We start from the raw sequence: 17339 nt of genomic DNA, 5'->3' as shown, positions 1-17339 counted from the left end.
GGGCAATTCGTTGTCTGGTCCACGACTGCCTTGTGAGTGATAGCACAAAGTTAAGGCTCATCTTTCTTTTTTTTTTTTTTTTTTTTTTTTTTTTATTTTTTTATTTTTTTATTTTTTTATTAATGTTATGATAGATTACAACCTTTTGAGATTTCAGTTGTACATTTTTGTTAGTCATATTGTGGGTACACCACTTCCCCCTCCGTACCCTCCCCCCACCCCCCCTTTTCCCTGGTAACCACCGATCAGATCTCCTTCTCAATATACTAATTTCCACCTATGAGTGGAGTCATATAGAGTTCGTCTTTCTCTGACTGACTTATTTCGCTTAACATAATGCCCTCGAGGTCCATCCACGTTGTTGTGAATGGGCCAATTTCGTCTTTTTTTATGGCTGAGTAGTATTCCATTGTGTATATATACCACATCTTCTTTATCCAATCATCAGTTTCTGGGCATGTAGGCTGGTTCCATGTCTTGGCTATTGTAAATAATGCTGCGATGAACATAGGGGTGCAACGGACTCTTGAGATATCTGATATCAGGTTCTTAGGATAGATACCCAGTAATGGGATGGCTGGGTCATAGGGTATTTCTATTTTTAACTTTTTGAGAAATCTCCATACTGTTTTCCATAGTGGCTGTACCAGTTTGCATTCCCACCAACAGTGTATGAGGGTTCCTCTTTCTCCACAACCTCTCCAACAAGGCTCATCTTTCTTGACCTCCAAACCCTTATGCTTTTGATCTCTGAAATCAGGATCAGGAAGAAAAGAGAATAGTGAGTGATCAGGAGGAGCCACAAGGCTTCCTGAGGGCCCCAAACAAGTTGCTGAGAGCAGCAGCTGGAGGAGAGCATCAGGGCCCGTGGAGGGATGACTTGTGGGGAGGTGGCTGCTCCGTCTGTGGTGGAGCTGTGTGGCGCTGGCTTCACTTTGAGCTTGAAAGTGAGTCCTGAACAGTGGGAGAGAGGATGTGTTGCTTCGTTGGGGGCCAGGAGTCTACAGAACTTTGGCTTGGACCGATTCTAGAAACAGACTGAAGGAGACGAGAATCACTTGAGCTTGGAAAGGATGGCTGTGTGTGATTGGACAGAAGGACTAAAGTCCGAGATGACTCTGAGATGCTCTTTGGGGAAATTCGAGCTCAGCTGCCTTGCTGAGGGAGCCCCTGTGCCTCGGCTCGTGCATGCTGTTTGTGTTGGTGTTATTCGCTGGGAGGGGTAGAGTGGTTCCCAGCATTCCTACCCTGGGCTGAGTTTATGCTGCAGACATCCTGCTCCTGAGGGCAGCTGAGGAGAGAAAAGAGCCAGGAGTTTTTATTGGGACTGAAGCCTCCAGGGAGATCCCTGCGTCAGCCACAAAGACAGCAGTTCTCACTCATCAGTCCCAGAGGCCACGTCTTCCCAGACTGACCAAGGAAAGGTTACCTTCCTTTCTCTTTCTGTGACCCCCACCACCTCCCAAGTCCATTTTCCGGACAGTGATGCTACCTAACGGGAACCAATAATAACTCACAGAGCATTTAAGTGAGGATACCTACATTTTCAAATGTAACTCGCATTCCTTGCTTTGTCCTTAACTCTGCCACCGTTCAGTGCTGTTTGCCAGTTTCTGGTGACGCCAAATTCAACAGCGCGAGGGCAGTCAGGATTTCATAATACTATTCAGTATTTTAAGATGGCTCTATATACATATATCAAATCATCACACTTTAAATATCTTACAATTTTATTTGTCACTTATACCTCAATAAAATTTTTATACCTGAAAAAAAAATTTCTTAATTTTTTAATTAAAAAAGGCTATAAATGTAAATGTATATAAATATATATATATATAAATGTAAATAAAAAACAGATGCACGAGAAGTCTAAACGACTGGAGATACACCAAAATGATAATAGTGCCTGGGTTAGGCTGGTGTGACTGTGTTTTCTAAATGCTTAATAATGTATCTTGTATTTCTTTCTTAGAAAATTTGCGTTCGTCATAAGTCTGTTTTCTAAGTAGATAATAATTAGAGTTGGAAAATACAGAAAGGGAAATAATAAAAACAAAATCACCCAGAGTTCCACCACTCAAACATACCTACTGTTTACATTTTGGTGTGTTTCTATTAGTCTTTTTTTTTAAATCATGGAGTTTATGTATTTTTTTTTATTTTAATCATTCTGTGTAATTGTTTTATCATTTAGTATCATTTTAGTAACAATTCTCTTGCTTTTATAATACTAGAAATCACCCTTTAGACAAAGTTGTTTCTAGGAAACCCCATGCATCATTTAGATGCACCAAGTTCCTAGAAATCTGACCTCAAAGTACATTTTTATAATTTTATTTGTGCTATATGTTCATGTACATGGAGACATTTCCAAAAGCCAGTAAGGGAACAGATGAAAACAATAAAAAGAAAAGGATTTTAGAATTGTTTATGCAATATCAAATGAACCCACGGGGAAAGTAATAGAAACCTGTTGGAGGTGCTGTACCTTTCAGCCCGCGGGGCCGAGCCGTGTGCCGGCGCCACCTAGTGGCTGTCGCTAGGAACAGTCTGAATTCCCTGCCTCACGTCTGTGGGTCTGGGAGCAGGACCCCTGAGTTTGGGGTCTTGCTTCAATACTCTGCCTCTCTTCTCTGCTTAGCCTACTGAAAATGGAGCACGACTACTGTCAGCACACGGATACCTAAGAAATACACAGATCGGAGTGTGCATTAGGAGCACTAAGTGGGTACCAGATGAAAGGAAAAACAGGCTCGTGGAATCTATGAAATGAAAAATTCAAATAGGAAGACAGCAGTTTGGAATTCTAGTCCTTGGGCTGCCTCCAAATCATCATCCTTTTTACAAATCTCTTTCTTAAATGAATTTCTTCTCCACTTGTAGCTCATTTACTTTATTATCCAAAAAAATTTATGTCAGTCCTTTCTCTCTGACAGATTATGTTTGATTAGTCTCTTGGTGAGGCAGGTGGTATAAGAGAAAACAATCTGGTTTGTTAGAGCTGAGAAGGGCTGATATGAATCCAATTCTGCTGTTCACTAGCTCTGTGTCCTTGGGTAAGTCGCTTAATCTTTCTGAGCTCAGTTTCTTCCTCCCTCAAGTGAGGATAATCATAGCTTCTTTGCTAGGTTCTAATAAGGACCAGACACTATGCCCAGCTCTGTGCTGGTAGTGGAGGTACTCACTGAATTGTAGCTATTTTTATAATAAAGATCCTTACTGTTGAGTCAGATTAGGTTAAAACAATTTAAAAATCAATTCAGTTTACCAATTATAGGATGCACAATTTTCCCCATTTTAACGTCTCTGAAGTCAGGATTTGCCAATGACATGCCAATGTTTTTTCTTTCATAATAGTTATATAAAATAATGGGGACAGCCTGGTTGCATAGCGATTAAGTTCCTGCGCTCCGCTTTGGTGGCCCAGGGTTCACTGGTTCGGATCCCAGGGGTGGACCTATGCACTGCTTATCAAACCATGCTGTGGCAGGTGTCCCACATATAAAATAGAGGAAGATGGGCACTGATGTTAGCTCAGGGCCAGTCTTCCTCAGCAAGAAGAGGAGGATTGGTGGCGGATGTTGGCTCAGGGCTAATCTTCCTCAAGAAATAAATTAATTAATAAAATAAATAAAATAATGGTACTCCTTACATTCACTGGTGTTTTAAATGAAATGTGGTGATTATGTCAGCACAGTGTTTTCAGTGTTCCTGGATTGTGTTGGTAAAGCCTGAACGTGACAACTGGCTATATGAGGTCTAATGGCAGTTCCCCACTGCTCTGTTCCCAGTCTCAGACTGAACTTGAGAGCTACTATCTCTCTGAAGTTTATTTGGAAAGTGTGCATGTTGAAGCTCTTTTAACTCCCTGAGATTACACAGAGCATGGTTTATAATTCAGCAGCCGGGAGCATTTAGTGCCAAATATACATGAGGTGAATAGTGGTGGGTTGTTTGGAAGAGGGATTATCGGAGGGTGGGTGTAACCCTGCTCTAATTCTGTTGGTTCTTTCTCTGCTGTGTAGGATGCCACTTTCTCTCAAGCGCCGTCTCAGGACTGAGTGGGATGTTGCACGGAAAATACTTGGCACATATTTGACTCAGTGAATAACAGCTGGTTTTACTCTTCATCTTCTTGGCAACCGTCCCTAGTCTTTTCCTCTCTGTCTTTCAGTCAAATAAAGTTCCTGTTGTTCAGCACCCGCACCACATGCACCCGCTGACACCCCTCATCACCTACAGCAACGACCACTTCTCCCCTGGCTCTCCTCCAGCCCACCTCTCCCCAGAGATCGATCCAAAGACAGGTGAGTCGGCTGCTGCTCAGGCTGGACTGCGCCGCAGGGCTGGGGAGAGGTGGGTGGAGGCAGGCTTTTCTGCCTGGGGACATAACAGCCCTGCAATCAGGCAGACCTGGGTTCAAATCATGTCTCCGGCTCTCCAGAGCCCATAGCCTTGCCTAATCACGTTAGCCTTTTCAGTTTTTCCTCTGTGCCTTGTCTGTCCCTTCTGCGTCATAGGGTCACTGTGAGGATGAAAGCAAATTAAATGAGATTGTGCCCAGGGCCCGGCTCCACAGTGAGCGTTTAGTGTGGCTCTGTCACTGTTTCTTTGACTTTAGAATCTTTTAACACTTTGGGAGTAGAAGGAGGTGCAAGGAAAAAAATCTCTTTTTTCATTGACCTTGAAGTCTAGCCCGGCTAGACTGCAGGCATGCCTCCCTAAACCGAGACCTTTGCCCTAAACTGAACATTTTCAAATAGAGTAATCGGGCTAGCCCGGCTTATGAGCAGAGCTGTAAAGCAGTAGGGCTGACTTGGCTTTTTTTTTTCACTTGCCCACTAGAACAGTCTATCTCAGGGAGCCTTAGTCCATAAGATCCCCAGAGCTGCCATGAATCAATGTATTTTTGGAGCCCCTCTTTAGGGAAATCACAGGTTACACATAGGAAGGAGGACAAATGTGGAATAGCAAACCAGTTGATTTCTCCAGGAATGAGGCAGGTGTTCTAGAGAGGGAGGTAGCTGATGACGCTGGGGGACGTCTTGGGTCCATCAGTCAGGACTGCTTGTCCCTCTCTTGAATGAAACTGACTCCTGTAGAAGCAGCTGGAAGTTACTCCTGCCGACAGAGATGGGATCCATGTAGCCAGAGAGAAGCTGCATCTGTCCTGCCTTCGCTGAATGTGTCCCTTGACCCACTGGCCAGCGGAGCTGGGGAGGTGCCCGAGAGCAAGGATAATGAAAGAAAGGGCCTCCCAACACCAGGGACACTGGCAAGGAACCTCCCGTTTGATCCTATTGGAAGGTGTTACGGTAGGGCCAGGGAACTTCTGACGCCTCTCTCTTTGGAAGCAGGAATCCCTCGGCCCCCTCACCCGTCGGAGCTGTCTCCATATTACCCACTCTCTCCCGGAGCTGTCGGACAGATCCCCCACCCCCTCGGCTGGCTCGTCCCACAGTAAGGAACTTGCAGCCTTTCCTATCCTCCTTCCTTCCTTACGCTGAGCGCTGCCTTCTGTACCTCCAGCCCGCCCTGGGGGTCTGTATACAGGTGCCCACTCCCCACAGCGGGCCCTCTCACCAAGCCCAGGACTCAGACCTCCCTGCTGTCCCCTGGGCGGCTTCCTCCCAACTCCGACTTCCTACTTCCTGCTCTTTAGTTCTCCTCTTTTCTTCCCAACCCCCTCTCCTGAGCATTCTCATTTTGGCCAATATACTGACCACATTTCCTTGCTCGTGGCCCTTACAGGCAAGGACAGCCCATGTACTCCCTTCCTCCTGGTGGCTTCCGGCACCCCTACCCTGCCCTTGCCGTGAATGCCTCAATGTCCAGGTGAGTCCTGGGCCGGGGGCTGTGAGCGTGAAGTGGCATTGCCGGGAATGGTGGTCTGCTAGAGTCCTTGCGTTTCCGCCACTGAAGAGCTTCCTCTCGGCGGTAAACAAGGAGGCACCCACCCACCTTTCCTCCCTTCCCTCCCCGGTTCTCTAAGACTTTGGGCTTTGTGGCACTGAAGCATTCTGAGTACATCACAGCAAAGCCAGACACTGGGAGATTAATTTTTCCTGAAATGATGTCTGGAGAGGCGACAGTAAGAGGGGATTTCTGTGTTGGGGGCCAACTCTACCTAACAATGGTACCTCCAATGACAGAGGAACCGCAACCCACAGCAAAGGCAATTATGTTCCCATTGTGTACCCCGGTCTCTGACCTGCTACACTTTCTTGTGTGGTTTTCATCCTACCTGCTTCCAGCCTCAGGCATAGGAACCCCATATATTTGTCAGGGAAGGGGAAGTTTGTTGGGTGTTTCCCAAACCTGGTTCTCGTGAGGTCAGTGAATGGCCTTCCGTTCCTCAAACTCTGCCACAGTAGAGATATTTACATGCCTCTGCCCTAAAGGCAGGGAGCCACCCACGTCCTCTGTGGGGTGACAAGTATTCAACTTGAAACCCTCTCTTATTTGTCTCCACCTGGTCCATAGCCTGGTCTCCAGTCGGTTCTCCCCTCACATGGTGGCTCCGGCCCATCCTGGTCTGCCCACCTCAGGGATTCCCCACCCCGCCATCGTCTCCCCCATCGTCAAGCAGGAACCAGCGCCCCCCAGCCTGAGCCCGGCCGTGAGCGCGTGAGTAACAGGCAGCCTGGAGAGGGGATGGCCAGTCCCTGAGCAGCAGATGTCATTTATTTTTCTCTCCTGGTGGCATGTAGCAGGCAGCCCAGCAGCTTCCCTCAGCCATGTCCTCTCCCTTGGGAACTGTTCCCTTTGAGTCTCTGTGTTCCTGTCCTCTCGGGAACACTGCCCATCTTTTCCCATATTAAGGAAAGTTTTACAATCAGGATTTAGAGGCTGAAGGCTTTTAGCTTCCCTGCTCGTCCCCTTCCCACCCCCATACATGTGAAAATGTGAGACTCAGAAAGGAGAATTTTCTCGAGGTCACGTGGCTGACTGGTGGCAGAGCTGAGGCTAGCACCAAGGCCTGTGCTTTGTCCACCATGCCGTAAAGGGCAAGAAGGCCAAAGTCAGTGGCTGTGGCCCAGAGACTCCCCTGCTTGTTTCTGCCCAGAGCTCCCTGCCCCCCCTCTTCTTTATCACCTGCGGCCAGTACATCCTGCCTCTCTCCCTCTGCTCCTTTGCAGGAAATTATTCCCTCATAGAAAGTAGCCTGAGGGAATTCAGAGGTTAGGAACTACTTGTGGCAGATGCTCAGGTGCTGGAATTAGCATCCACACAGCTCATCTCCCTTCCTCAGAGGCAGTGGTCCTCAGCGTCCATGAGAGGCAGAGATGGTGAGTTGGATGGGAGTTGACACGTGCTAACCCACAGCCTTGTGACTTCCAGGAAATCACCAGTCACGGTGAAAAAGGAGGAAGAAAAGAAACCCCATGTGAAGAAGCCTCTTAACGCCTTCATGTTGTATATGAAGGAGATGAGGGCCAAGGTGGTGGCTGAGTGCACCCTGAAGGAAAGCGCAGCCATTAACCAAATCCTGGGAAGAAAGGTAAGATCTGCCCTTAGGCTGCAGGCTCATGGCTTGGCGTCGCCCACCTTCACAGCCCCCTGTCGCCTCTGACCCTCTCTCCCGCAGTGGCACAACCTGTCCCGAGAAGAACAGGCCAAGTACTACGAACTGGCCCGGAAAGAGCGGCAGCTTCACTCCCAGCTCTACCCGACCTGGTCGGCCCGGGACAACTACGTAAGTGCCCGCCCAGACCCCAAGAGCAGCATCTGCCAGAGGGAGGAGGAAGTTGACCGCACTTATAGAGGACTCTTAAGGCCAAGGAGAAGTCTATATTTCTCTAGAAATAAGGAAGGCATTTCAGTCCTCAGGAGGCCCGCAAGGACATGGTTTTGATGTCATGAGACAGACTTAAATTTGTGGCTCTCTCATATGAATGGGACTCAGCCTTTGATTCCATAATTCAGGGGGCGGTGTGAGCCGTGTGCTCGCCCTGGTGGTAAGAGTGTCTCCGCCAAGGGTTCCTAACCTGGGGCTCAGGCCAGTGCGTGAGCCTCAGCCGGCATGTCTCCTAACTCTCTGAAACGAGGCAGATTTTTGTGTGTATGTCCTTATTTGCTTTTTTTCTAGTAAGAGGGGTCCTAGCTGTATTAGACTTTCAGTGGGACCCAAGACCCCTCAAAAAATATCAAGGACCACTGTTCTGTGGAGAGAAATGGGGAAACAAGCCTGAACGGCAGTGAAAGGGTGAAGCCTTCCAAGAAGGCCAGGACCCCCGAGTCAGAGGGGAGGAACTGAATGAGGAAGGGGGCGGCATTCCGAAGGCTCGCGCTGCCTCCTCACGAGGCTCCTGGGGGGCTGTGATCTGAGTGCGCCCCCTTCTCCAGCCCCCTCACCCAGGTCAAGAGCAGACGGGCAGTATCGTGTCCCCCCTGTTATATCTGGAAAAAGCCAGTTATTTTGTCCCCGCTTACCTCTTCCTTTGGCTGTGTTTTTCAGGGTAAGAAAAAGAAGAGGAAGAGAGAAAAGCAATTGTCGCAGACACAGTCCCAGCAACAAGTCCAGGAGGCAGAGGGTGAGTCTTAAGGAGGGCACCGCCCTTTATTTCTTCCCGGGGTCACAGCTCCCCCTGCCTGTGTGTTGTACCTGGGTCTCTGGTGGACAGTGACAATGCTGTAGTATAATAGCTGTGGTGTTCAGGGCTTTTCCCTTATGGGAGCCTCATGTATACTCAGGTGGGTGTTATTATTGTCCCCTTTTTAGAGATGACCAGTTAAGAAGCTCAGAGGAGCAGGCCCTGTGGCCGTGTAGTTAAATTAGCGTGCTCCGCTTTAGTGGCCCGAGGTCTCGCTGGTTCCAGTCCTGGGCATGGACATGGCACAGCCCATCAGGCCATTCTGAGACAGCATCCCACATAGCACAACGAGAGGCACTCATAACTAGAATATACAACTATGTACTGGGGGACTTTGGGGAGAAAAAGCAGGAAAAAAAAAAAGAAGATTGGCAACAGTTGTTAGCTCAGGAGCCAATCTTTAATTAAAAAAAAAAAAGAGGCTCAGAGAAGTAAAGGGATTTTCCCCAGCACTCTGCCTGTTTTTTGGGGGTTTTTTTTTTGAGGAAGATTAGCCCTGAGCTAACTCCTGCCAATCCTCCTCTTTTTGCTGAGGAAGACTGGCCCTGAGCTAACATCCATGCCCATCTTCCTCTACTTTATACATGGGGCACCTACCACAGCATGGCTTTTGCCAAGCGGTGCCATGTCCACACCCAGGATCCGAACTGGCGAACCCTGGGCCACCCAGAAGCGGAACGTACGAACTTAACTGCTGTACCCCCGGGCCGGCCCCCCTCTGCCTGTTAAATGGCGGAGGTAGGATTTGATCCCAGCACTTCCTCACGTGGAAGCCTGGGTGCTTTTCAGTTCAGTTGAGTTGTGTCCTACTCACTGATTAAAATCAATGCCTAAGGTAAAAATGGAATGTAGTTAAAATTCTCTTTGAAATTCCCTTAGGAAGGAGGCACATTAGAAACTGACAGCCCACCTATCGGTGAGTCCAGTAGAATCGGGTTTTCCTCCAGTGTTTGTTTGGCCGAACACCAGAACAAATAGTTTGCTCAGGTTTGGGGGCCACTTTGTGCCAAAAATATGTACTGTGTCTTTTACACCAGAAGCACACCTGGCACAGAGATGCTCACACTGTGACGAGCATTTCGGTCACACTCCCGTCTCATGCTCACTCCAGGACAAGTGTAGAGCTGCTGGTACCATTGAAAGTGCTCCCCTTCCCTTCCTTCTTTGGAGTATCTGTATAATTTGTATATTCATCTACATCTGAGTACATATAACTAAAAGAAGTATATGATGCGACATCCACTGTATACCACGCTGCTTAGCAGGTGCTACACTATCTCTGATAGTACCACAAACCAAAGATTTTTCAAGCAAATTGAGTGGAGGTCCATCCCCAAAATGATGAGATTTAGGCAAGGAAGATGATGATGTGATAGACAAAGCTGTGTTCCCGCCAGTCAGATACTGCATAGGTCTGTGTCATTTCAGGTCCTCCCTTCCCTCCTCGTAAGCATCCTTGTGTTTCCAGAGTGGATGTGTGCAGCCGGGGCTCTTCTGCAGCCTCTGCCTCCCCTAGAGCTGCCAGCTGCTCACTCTTTCTTGTCTTTTCCCCCCAGGTGCTCTGGCCTCCAAAAGCAAGAAGCCATGTGTTCAGTACCTGCCCCCTGAGAAGCCCTGTGACAGCCCTGCCTCTTCCCACGGCAGCATGCTGGACTCCCCCGCCACTCCCTCCGCGGCCTTGGCCTCACCGGCTGCCCCTGCTGCAACCCACTCGGAGCAAGCCCAGCCCCTCTCCCTCACCACCAAGCCAGAGACCCGGGCCCAGCTGGCTCTCCACTCGGCGGCCTTCTTGTCAGCTAAGGCTGCAGCCACCTCGTCTGGCCAGATGGGCAGCCAGCCCCCGCTCCTCTCCCGGCCCCTCCCCCTCGGGTCCGTGCCCGCCGCTCTGCTGACTTCTCCCCCTTCCTTCCCAGCCACGCTCCATGCCCACCAGGCCCTCCCAGTACTCCAGGCTCAGCCTCTTTCCTTGGTCACCAAGTCTGCCCACTAAGCTGCCCCCTGACCTATGCAGGCTGTCAAGTGACTCATTGAGTAGTAATGATTCAGAAGAGAAAAAAAAAAGAAACTTTATTGGTCAATATTTGACCACTCTGGACTGTTCTGTAAAGTGACTGGTAACAACAGCACTTTACATTTTGTAGATGTAACCAGTAGCTGATCTTAAGGCTTTTTTAAAAAACAAAACAAAACAAACAAAAAAAAAAATCTTTAAAAGAAAGAGAACTGAAAAGTAGTGTGTTACTCTCCCCAATGTGCTGTGGTGGATGGACCTGGGCAGAAGGCACCTTCCTCTCTACCTCTTTGACTTTCTGCCCTCCTCCCTCTTCTCATTGCCCCTACGGGCCCCATCCCCCCCGACCCAGTCTGCATGTTGGCCATGGCTGCAATCTCTAGCCTGTTGCCTCTTCATCTATATCCCATTCCCGGACATTCCCTTTTCCTTCACCCAAGTTTTCCCCTTTGCTCAGCTCCGTGGTTTCTTTCCTTCATCTTTTTCATCCTCTGCCCAGTGTAAGGCTGTCACCATGTGAGAGGCCACCTTTGCCTGGTGGCTTCATCTCCACCAGCATCCCCTTTCCCTCAGGGGGCCCTAACCCACCAGACTCCAGCTTTCAGAGGGGAAAGAGGTCCTCTGAAATGGTTCTTCCCCACATTTAAAGGGACTCAAGGTGCCTGCCACTTCCTCAGTGAAGAAGTCTGTGTTCCACCCCATTACCCGTCAAGATTTCCCCCTCATAGTCCCAGAGTGGCAGATAGGACCTGGCTCCAGGGTTCTAGCTCCTGTCACCTGGGTCAGTGCTAGCACAATCTGCCAAAGTTCTAAAGACCCTCCCCCAAGACCCCATCACCTCACATGCTTCTTCTGTGTGTATTTCTTTTTGTTTTTATGGGAGGTTTTGGGAGCAATTTAAACTCCCAGTTGTTTATTTTCACAAAAGGAAATAAAATTGCAGTTGCAAGACCTTTTCTGAGTGTGTTAGTCCTTTTGTTGAATCAAGCCCCCTGCTCTATACCCAGCTCTGTGCTAGATTTTTGCAGACGTGCACATGTGGATTACCACTTATTGGAGGAGGATATAAAACATGCTTGACGCAGTTAGAAAAATCCAACCCAGCTTCCAGCCTCAACTGTACACAGACCTGTCAATATTGACAACTGAGATGGAAGGGAGGAATCTTTTTATTTTCATTTGTCCTCTTAGAATTGCCAAGATGTGAGGGCAGCTTTTGTTTGCTTTGGATGGTATGTAGCACTGCAATTAATTTTTTTAGTAGCAGCTTTATTGAGATATAATTCACATGACATATAATTCACACATTTAAAATGCATAATTCAATGGTTTTTAGTATGTTCAGAGTTGTGTTTCCTTCATCACAATTTGAGAAAGTTTTCATCTCAAAAAGAAATCCCACACCCTTTAGAAGTCACCCTCCATTTCCTCCTTCCCCCCCCCCCCCCCCCGCCCCCGCCCTAGGCAACCCAGTCATCCACTTTCTGTCTCTGGATTTCCCTGTTCTGGACATTTCATTTCAATGGAGTCATACACTATGTAGTCCTTTCTCATTGACTTCTTGCAACATAATATTTTCAAAGTTCATCCACTTCTAGCATGTATTAGTACTTAGTACCTGTTTTTTATGATGGTAAAATATACTTAACATAACATTTGCAATTTTAACCACTTTTAAGTGTACAATTCAGTGGCATTAATTACATTCACAATGTTATGCAACCATCACCACTGTCTATTTCCAAAACATTTCATCACCCCAAATGAAATCTCTATAACTATTAAGCAATAACTCCTCATTTCCCCTTTCCCCCAGCTGCTGGTAACCTCTAACCTACTTTCTATTTCTACGAATTTGCCTATTCTAAATATTTCATGTAAATGGAATCATAAAACATCTGTCCTTTTGTGCCTGGCGTATTTCACTTAGCATGTTTTCCAAGTTCATCCATGTTGTAGCATGTATCAGAATTTCATTTCCTTTTTTTTTAAAGCTTTGATATAATACTTTAATCTAGTCTTCCTTTACCTTTTTTTATGAATACTTGCCAGGTTTTTTACCCTACTTATACATATAACTTTTTTTATTGTGGTAAAATATATATAATGTAAAATTCACTATTTTAACTATTTTTAAGTGGCCGATTTAGTGGCATTAAGTACATTCACAACATAACCACTGTCGATTTCCAGAACTATTTCGTCACCCCAAACAAAACTCTGTACTCATTAAACATTAATTCCCCCTTCCTCCCCCCTGTCCCCACCCAGACCCTAGGAAACTCTTAATCTGCTTTCTTTATGAATTAGCCTATTCTGGGTACTTCATATAAGTAGAATCATAAATTTGTCCTTTTGTTTCTGGCTTATTTCAGTTATCCTAATGTTTTCAAGGTTCATCCATATGGTAGTATGTATCAGAATTTCATTCCTTTTTATAGCTGAATAATATTCCATTGTGTGTATAAACCACATTTGGTTTATCCATTCATCTGTTGATGAATGCATGGGTTATTTCCACATTTTGGCTATTGTGAATAATACTGCTACGAACATTCGCATATAAGTATAATGTTTGAGTCCCAGTTCTTTTGGGCATATACCCAGAAGTGCAATTGCTGGGCCATAAGGTAATTCTCTGTTTAACTTTGGGGAGTTGCCAAACTGTTTTCCATAGCAGCTGCAACATTTTACATTGCAACCAGCGGTGAGTGTTCCAACTTCTCCATATCCTCACCAACAGTATTTCTGGGTTTCATATTAGAGCCATCCTAGTAGGTGTGAAGTGATATCTCATGATTTTGATTTGCATTTACCTAAGATACTAATAATGTTAAGCATCATTTCATATGCTTATTAGCAAGTTGTCCCAGTACCATTTGTTGAAAAGACTATTCTTTTCCCCTAGTGAATTGTCTTAGCACATTTGTTGAAAATCAACTGACCATAGATGCAGAGGCTTACTTCTGGACTTTGAATTCTGTTCCACTCACCTATGCCAGTACCACACTGTCTTAATTACTGTAGCTTTGTAGTAAATTTTAAAATTGGGAAGTGTGAGTTCTCCAACTTCATTCTTTTTCAAGCCTGTTTTGGCTATTCTGGGTCTCTTCCATTTCCATATGAATTTTAGGATCAGCTTGTCAATTTCTGCAAAGAAGCCAGCTGGGATTTTAATAAGGATTGTGTTGGTAGATCAATTTAGGGAACACAGCCATCTTAACAAAATTGTCTTCCAATCCATGAATATGAGATGTCTTTCCATTTATTTAGATCTTCAGTTTCTTTCAATAATGTTTTATAGTTTTCAGAATACAAGTTTTGCACTTCTTTTGTTCAATTTGTTCCCTAAGGATTTATTCTTTTTGATACTACTGTAAATGGAATTGTTTCTTGATTCTATTTTGAGATTTTCCATTGCAAATTTACAGAAATACAATTCATTTTTGTATTTTGATCTCATCTAACAACCTTGCTGAACTCATTCTAATAAAATTTTAGAAAATCCTCAGGACTTTGTATATACAAGATCATGTCATTGGCAAATAGAGTTTTACTTCTTCCTTTCCAATTCGGAGGTCTTTTGTTTCTTTTTATTGTCTAATCATCCTGGCTACTTCCAGCACAAAGCTGAATAGAAGTGGTGAGAGCAGACATCATCGTTTCTTATGTTAGGGAGAAAGCATCCAGTCTTTTACCATTAAGTATAACGTTAGTTGTGAAGTTTTTGTACATGCCCTCTTTCAGGTTGGGGAAGTTCTCTTCATTTCCTAGTTTGCTGTATCACGAAGGGGTACAAGGAAATTTTAAGATATATTAAAGTTACCTTCCACCACTCCCTTAAGTCAAAATTGATGTGAGTCAATTTTGTTAGTGCTAAAATCTAGCACTTTTAGTTAGTTAGTGCTAAAATCTGCCTTCTCTACTCCTATCCCAAGTAGTAGAACCACTGCCTGGAGAAAAAACACGCAACTGAAATGGGTGCCGCAAAAGATTTGTGGTGCCTAACATCAGCCAGGCCTTACCACTCATCAGTCTTTACACTTGTCCTTTGTCGGCTCCGTCTCCTAATCCCCTGAACAACTATTCTCTTCTCAACCATTCTCAAGTCCCCATTCTAATCCCCACCTTCTCTCTCTCAGACTGCCTTGCCTCTTAGAATATCAAGAAAATCGAGGCCAGCTGAAATGCTCTGTTTTGATCTCCCACGTGCCTACCTAAATATCCACCCAGCCTCTACCATTCTAACAGCCTTTCCACAGGTCTCAAGGTCAACCCCTGGTTCAACCCAAGGTCAACCGCTCTACTCCCCCCTAGACTACAGCCCTTCATCTCTTGATAGCTGGCTCCCTCAGTTATTGTATCTGTCTTGTACTCTTGATCACTCTGTCTAGTGAGTTCTTCCTCTCAGTCTATGAAAAAGCTCAATCCTCTGCCATATTAGAAACCCTCTGTTTCACATCCCCACTTCCAGAAAAAGGTAGTTTCTACTTACTTTTCATTCACTACTTATCCTACTGCAACCAGGTTTTGCTCTCACCACTCTACTGAAATAGCTAAGTCTTTTATCTTACTTCAACTGTGCTCTTTATTTGATACTGTTGATTTCACTTTCCTTCTAGAAACACTCAGTTCTATCACAATTGGTATCCCTCAAGGATGCTGAACAAAGAAACAGTGAAAAACAAGAAGATGATAGTGTCCCAGAAGACAAGCGACATGGCTAGTTGTAGGGCTAAAGCTATAAAAAGGCCTGCAAGATAAGAATTGTATGTATGGTTTTATAACTTGCTTTATTTTCAGTTAATAATCTATCATATGTACATACAGGCCTCTCAAAAAGGGAGAACCAACAAAATATTCATAATAATAGCTCTGGATTACAGGATACTTTTATGTTGTTACTTTGGCTTATCTTTATTTTTTAATTTTTCCATAATGAACATATGACTTCCAATAACTTTGAGGAGCCTTAATTATCTCCTAGACACTGTGTTAAATACACTATATGAATTATCTAATTCTCAACACATTTCCATTTCATAATGAAGAAATTGATACTTATAAATTACTAAAAGTCATGTGAATTACTTGTGCAATAAATATTAAAGAATAACAGAAACTATTTTTCTCGTATCAAATTAGCAGACTAAGTATACTCACTGCTAGCAATGGTTGGATAAGATAATAGCATGGCCTCAAGCAAGTTGCTTAATCTTTTTGAGGATCTGTCTCATCTTAAAATGCACTTAACCAGTACCTGATAATAAATAATAGTTACTAACAGTAGAAAACTGAAAATAATCCAGATTTCCAATAATAAGGGAAGTGTCACAAAATTATGATAAGCTCATAAATTACTTTTTATGAAACCATTAAAAATTATGATTTTTGAACAATATTTAAATTAGTTAGGAAAATGGTTCCTATATTTAGGAACTCCATGCTCATATTTCCAACTACCTCCCTGACATCTCCACTTAGCTGTCTCTCAGGCATCTTGAACACATGACCAGAAGCAATTCATTCTCTATGCCCCACCACCATCAAATCTCCTTGTCCACACCTTCCTCTCCATCACCCTTCTCCTGTGGAAAGGCAGTTAGAATGATAGAGGCTGGGTGGATATTTAGGTGGGGATGCAGGAGATCAAAACAGAGCATATCCAATCTATTTCCAAAGCCTGTTGGTTTGACCTCCCAAATTTATCTTGAGTCCATCCACTTCCCTCACTGTCCCTATACTAGTCCTACTTGAACTATTCCAACAGTCTCCTGATTAACTCCTAAATCCACTCTTCTCTCCCCATGACATGAGTAGATTCTTCACCCTACAACTAGACCCATCTTCCAAAATTCCCAACTCTGATTATATCTTTCCTCTACTTAAACCTCTTTAACAGCTTCTCATTACTGTTGAGATAAAACATAAAACCCTGGATATGGAGGCTGGCCCTGTGGCCAAGTGGTAAAGTTCACACACTCCACTTTAGCAGCCTGGGGTTTCACCAGTTCGGATCCCGGGCGCAGACCTAGCACTGCTCATCAAACCATGCTGAGGTGGCGTCCCACACAGCACAATCAGAAGGACCTACAATTTGAATATAAAACTATGTACTTGGGGACTTTGAGGAGAAGAAGAAGAAGAAGAAGAAACACTCTGGGTATGGCCCACAAACTCTGCATGATTTCTATCCTTTTTTTTTTTTTGAGGAAGATTAGCCCTGAGCTAACTAATGCCAGTCCTCCTCTTTTTTGCTGAGGAAGCCTGGCCCTGAGCTAACATCCGTGCCCATCTTCCCCTACTTTATATGTGGGACGCCAACCACAGCATGGCGTGCCAAGTGGTGCCACGTCTGCACCTGGGATCCAAACTGGCAAACACCTGGCTGCTGAGAAGTGGAACATGCACACTTAACCGCTGCGCCACGGGGCCGGCCCCTGACTTGTACCCTTGTTCCCCTCCTGCCTAGTAATGTGGACACCAGGTCAGGCTTAATAATTTGCCATGCTCCTCCTTACACACACACACACCCCTGCTAAGACAATATCCTTTAATGTTCATCAAATATTTATGTGACGGAAGCAGAGAGAACTTTCTTTTAGAAACAGATTCATTTACCAGTTCACTTACTTTAGCCAAAGCATAGTCACAGTTCTGAAATAATCTGGTAAAATATTTCTCACTTCTCTATGATTCTTATTCTATTCTCAGTAATGAGGGTGCATGAG

At 45.1% G+C, this 17339-nt stretch overlaps 1 protein-coding gene across 1 annotated transcript in view; it reads left to right on the top strand.

Moving 5' to 3' along the window:
* Window positions 1-11564, top strand: part of TCF7L1 (transcription factor 7 like 1) — a 144907-nt gene extending 133343 nt beyond the window's left edge. The window contains exons 5-12 of the mRNA XM_044771798.2: window positions 4178-4310; window positions 5361-5463; window positions 5755-5838; window positions 6487-6630; window positions 7345-7504; window positions 7592-7699; window positions 8462-8537; window positions 10154-11564. Of these exons, the coding sequence (XP_044627733.2) occupies window positions 4178-4310; window positions 5361-5463; window positions 5755-5838; window positions 6487-6630; window positions 7345-7504; window positions 7592-7699; window positions 8462-8537; window positions 10154-10587 (1242 nt within the window). The 3' untranslated portion in view covers window positions 10588-11564. The remainder of the gene's footprint in view (window positions 1-4177; window positions 4311-5360; window positions 5464-5754; window positions 5839-6486; window positions 6631-7344; window positions 7505-7591; window positions 7700-8461; window positions 8538-10153) is intronic.
* Window positions 11565-17339: the final 5775 nt, after the last annotated feature.

The sequence above is a fragment of the Equus asinus genome, chromosome 6 (assembly GCF_041296235.1).
Source record: "Equus asinus isolate D_3611 breed Donkey chromosome 6, EquAss-T2T_v2, whole genome shotgun sequence".
Taxonomy (NCBI): domain Eukaryota; kingdom Metazoa; phylum Chordata; class Mammalia; order Perissodactyla; family Equidae; genus Equus; species Equus asinus.
This window is presented reverse-complemented; position numbering and strand designations above follow the sequence as displayed.